The 4,550-nt window shown below is 42.1% G+C and overlaps 1 protein-coding gene across 1 annotated transcript in view; it reads left to right on the top strand.

Moving 5' to 3' along the window:
* The first annotated feature begins 1,256 nt into the window (after window positions 1-1,256).
* LOC101863946 (lysine-specific demethylase 8) overlaps window positions 1,257-4,550 on the top strand; it is a 6,517-nt gene continuing 3,223 nt past the window's right edge. The window contains exons 1-2 of the mRNA XM_013090051.2: window positions 1,257-2,367; window positions 4,095-4,253. Coding sequence (XP_012945505.1) covers window positions 1,882-2,367; window positions 4,095-4,253 — 645 coding nt within the window. The 5' untranslated portion in view covers window positions 1,257-1,881. The remainder of the gene's footprint in view (window positions 2,368-4,094; window positions 4,254-4,550) is intronic.

Below are 4,550 nucleotides of genomic sequence, written 5' to 3'. Positions count from 1 at the left end.
CCCCCTCCCCTTTACCTGTCAAGTATTTATTGCTTTCCTTCATCTCTGACCGAAATCACCGCTCATATTCAGGTCGTAACTCATCATTTTTTTGTAAACGCACCAATTCAAATTCGAAGAATGAAAGGCTGGCTCAACATTACACAAAGGCGATCGGACAGTCCCAGAGTACAAGCGCAAAATCTGTCTAGCAAATTCGGATGCACACCTGATAGATGGTCAGGGAAACAAAAGCACCGATGAAATCACAGTTCGAATCTCGATGTGATCCCATCTGATGCGGCTTTGTTGGCCCTGCCTACCGAATCACGCCTTGCTGTAGTTCGATGTTCGGAGAAATCAAAGGCGTCGAAAAGTTCACACCTGGGTGTGATCCTTTCATTGTAAGGCCTCTGCGCCTGAGGTGAACACTGTGCCACTCGTCGAGAAATTTATAGCGGAGATGTGATCGTATATGTATGAGTGTGGATGATCTATGCAGGTTTTTTTGTTCAGTAAAACATGATCTAAAATGCAGGAATTTCATACTCCAGAGTGAGATCTTAGGAGTGATTTTCCTGAAATAAAATGTGTAGTTATATGGGGGTTGTTTGTTTTCTTTTCTTTTCTTTAAACAACGAAATCTTAAGTGAACCGGGATCATAAATGATGGGATCTCAGCTGGAGACTACTATGATATATTAAACAGGGTTGAGTAGCCTACTATTAAAGGAGACTCAAGCTCTTTCCACCACCACCACCCCCAACCCCCTTCCTTAACCTTTTTTAATAATCAGAGAAGTTATTCGTCGTTGTTGTTTAGCAGGTACTGAATTTATTGAAGAAATATGGAGCCTCCAGGACATCTACATTTTGACATCAGCAATAGCAATGAGATACATGGGTTTTAAAACATAAAATAAATCAACTGACTTTCCCAATCTCAAGGATCTCAGAATAAAACGCTCTTTCCTATCTAGATTTCAGTGCGAGAGTCAGGCAGTGCGTAGCGCAGGTTGACCATGGTTCCGCTGCGAGAGAGGGCTTCTATCAAACGTGCGTTGCCGCCAACAGGGCAGCCTCCATTACTGTATAAACTTCCTTGGTTCTGATGTAGAGCCGCTCATAGCGGTTATATAATGTATAAATTTGTTTTCTCCTTCTTTTTCCGTACCACTTACATTTCAAACCTTTTTTTTCTGTTGTCATTGAATAGTATTTTTTTTTTGTATTTTTTTTTTTTTTTTTTTGGGGGGGGGGCATTTCGATACGACACTAGCACAGATATTTCTTTTTCAACTTTTTGTGAGATCACCCCGTGAGGTCATGAAGCAGTCACAAATTATTTGCGTTTGGAGTAAAAACTATTTGTGGGTTGAATCAGTTAGGGTCGAACTTGAAAGTAACGGTGTAGCAAACATAGGCCTACGTATTATTATCCAGTCAACTGCACAACGACAAAATCCTGGGTTTGTTAACCTTCTAAAAATAGGGTCTATATCTATACCTCTTTAGTTCAGAGAAAGTAGTGTTATGGGTTTCTTTCCTTTTATTCAATTCCAGATGATATTCATTTCAAGAAACGTGGTTGATTTTATTATTTTAATTCATAACGGAAGGTAAATTTTTTATTGTGTCAATTTACATTCTGGAAACGATCAAAGACTACCCAAGTCACAGAACCCAATACAATCCACAGCTATATTAGTTATAGGCCTATTAGGTGCTCTATGTAATGGTATTAAGCCTGTGACTGATAATGACGACTGCGTGAATTTCAAAACTAGATTTTGAATATAAGAGTTTTTAATGTTTTGTTCATTGAGCCTTTAACATCTATATACATGTATGTTGAAACATTTCTAATTTGTTCACTTTGTCCATGTATGTCCAAGAGTGGAAATGAGCTCTAAACACGAGCTGAACGCAACAGTGAAGACATGGATAATGACAACACTGACAGTCACCATAATGTCCATGAGACACGGACAGATTAAAGATAACGACGTCGCCCATCCCAAAGGCCATCTCAGATCCTTCGGCAGCAGCGGAACTATCAGACTGGTGAACTTTACTTCAGGGTTCCCCGAGACCCGACCCTTCCTGGAGGATTACATCATCTCATCGGAACCGTTGCTCATGAGAGGAGCCCAGGCATTGTTCGCAGCCTATGACAAATGGACTGACGAATACCTCGCCCACACAGTTACTCAAGGCGATGCCGCGTTTGTCTGGTGCGAGACCCAGAAAAAGGAAGCAAGGAGCTTGCCGCCAAAATTCATGAGTTTTTCTCGGTTCCTGAAGATCTATAATGTCTCCGATTTATACGTCGTCGACACAGTTCCTGAAGTGCTGGCCCATGATGTAGTACTACCTTGCCCATTACAGGTAAGGGATGTCAGTTAAGATTCAAGGCCTAAGTCAGGCATGAGCAAACTACGACCCGCAGGCTAATTTCGACTCGCGATCAACTTCAGTCCGGTTCGCAAGTCGACTCTGTAATAAATGAAGCTAATGTAACCCACGGTAAGCGGATAAATGTTTCAAAATGTCCGTCTTGAACAGTAAGGTTACCAGTTTCTGGCCCAGGTGGAAATAATAGAGCTAATAATTTTATATCATGCTTAAATGTCATGCTATGGTAGTGCCCGTTTTAGTCTCACTTTGGAGAACTTGGATATTTCAACCGATTTCATCCAATTTCCTACACTTTTGGCCCTTATTATTCGGAAACGCTTAATCCAGCCCGCGACTGAGACAGGCTTGTCTGTGTCTATTCTAAGGCTACCTCCCGTTCAAGGAGCGTTTACCCCCCCCCCCCTCCTTCCTTCTTCCCTCCCACAATATACTTACCACCTCCCACCACATCTCATCATTACTTCATGAAATACAATTACCATCTTGACAATTTGTCCTTCTTTCTTGATCATAGCACACTCTTAAGTTTATACTGTGATCATGTGCTTCGCCATCGATTATGTTGTGGTAACAGTAGACTCTAAAGTCTATGCGTATGTATGCACGTTCATGCACATGGATTTTTGCTAAGATGAAAGGTACATTATGTAAAGCACTAGAACTGTATTGTACTGGAGTATGCGCTATAGAAATGACCTGTTTAATTATCACCCCTTTTTACCCCAGCTTTCCACAATCATCCTTCAGAGTGCCTTCTCCCCCACAGTACTTTCTCCTTGTTAGTAAGGTTTTACGGCGCTCGCAACTGCATAAGGTCATGTCAACAGAGAAGTATAAAAAAGGAATCAGACTTACTCTGCTCACCTCTTTAGCCTCAACAGCACAAAGTCTGCTTCGACTATCAAGGCACCACGGAAATAGCGGGTCACAAGAGAGTGACAAAACATACAGAAGAAGTAGAGGAAAATGACGATAGTAAGGATGAGGAAAGAAACAGCAGCAGGTCCCCATATGTTGTTCCGGGACAGTATGAGCATGACATTGATAAATCAACCCATTTACAATTCTTCTGTGCACAAGAACATGGTAATATCCCTCCTTTGGCAATGGCTTAAACACAACTTCCCTCAGTAGCACTGCCCTGGTGGAGGGTACTTTCTCTTCCTCTTCTCTTCTCTTGCCTTCGTTCTTCTTCTTCCGTTTGAACTACTCTGTCGGAACCCATGAATTACAATGCCTCACAGTAATAATTAGTATCATTCATTGTCGACGCACAATTTGAAAAAAATTGAATCTCTACAACCAAAAAATTTCCCTTTAGTTTGTACACCTTCTAAAGTGTTTCCAGTTGAAATCAAACAAGTATAAATGCGTAGAAAATGGAGGCGATCTCAGGAATGGCATAAGGAAGGATACAATAGACTATAGGCCTACCGAAGTAAAACTGGAGGGCATTGAAGAGTATGAGTTCAACGCTCCTGTCAACACTGTTGGGTTATTTAAGGGGCAAGACCTCCGAATTTAATGTCCGTCTTCGAAAGGACCGCGTCAAATGGGTTGAGTGCATTGAAAATCCACAAAACGACCCGAGTTCAAGAACGCCCCGTTTGTGAATCAAACCAGGGCCACTCGCTCCATTTTCAGCATGCTACTAACTGATGGGTATTATTTCTCCTGTCTTTTCCCCGTGACGTAAGTGTCCGGCTCTGAAGCTAGCTGTGGACACTTCCTTTCTTTGGTTTAGCAGCGGTGGCACCAAGTCTGTGGTTCACGTGGACAGTTACGAAAACATTCTGTGTGTGCTGAGGGGGAGCAAGACGGTGACCATGGTTAGCACTGCAGGTGGCCTGGACAAGGTGAGACTTGGTTGTTGCTGTTGTTGTTGTTGTTTGTTGTTGTTGCTGCTGTTGTTGTTGTTGTTGTTGCTGTTGTTGTTGCTGCTGCTACTGTTGTTGCTGCTGTTGTTGTTGTTGTTGTTGTTGTTTTGTTGTTGTTTGTTGTTGTTGCTGCTGTTGTTGTTGTTGTTGCTGTTGTTGTTGCTGCTGCTACTGTTGTTGCTGTTGTTGTTGTTGTTGTTGTTGTTTTGTTGTTGTTTGTTGTTGTTGCTGCTGTTGTGGTTGTTGTTGCTGTTGTTGTTGCTGCTGCTACTGTTG

Source organism: Aplysia californica, unplaced genomic scaffold (genome assembly GCF_000002075.1).
Source record: "Aplysia californica isolate F4 #8 unplaced genomic scaffold, AplCal3.0 scaffold01124, whole genome shotgun sequence".
Lineage (NCBI taxonomy): Eukaryota > Metazoa > Mollusca > Gastropoda > Aplysiida > Aplysiidae > Aplysia > Aplysia californica.
Note: the sequence above shows the minus strand (reverse complement) of the source record. Positions and strands in the feature narration are given on the sequence as shown.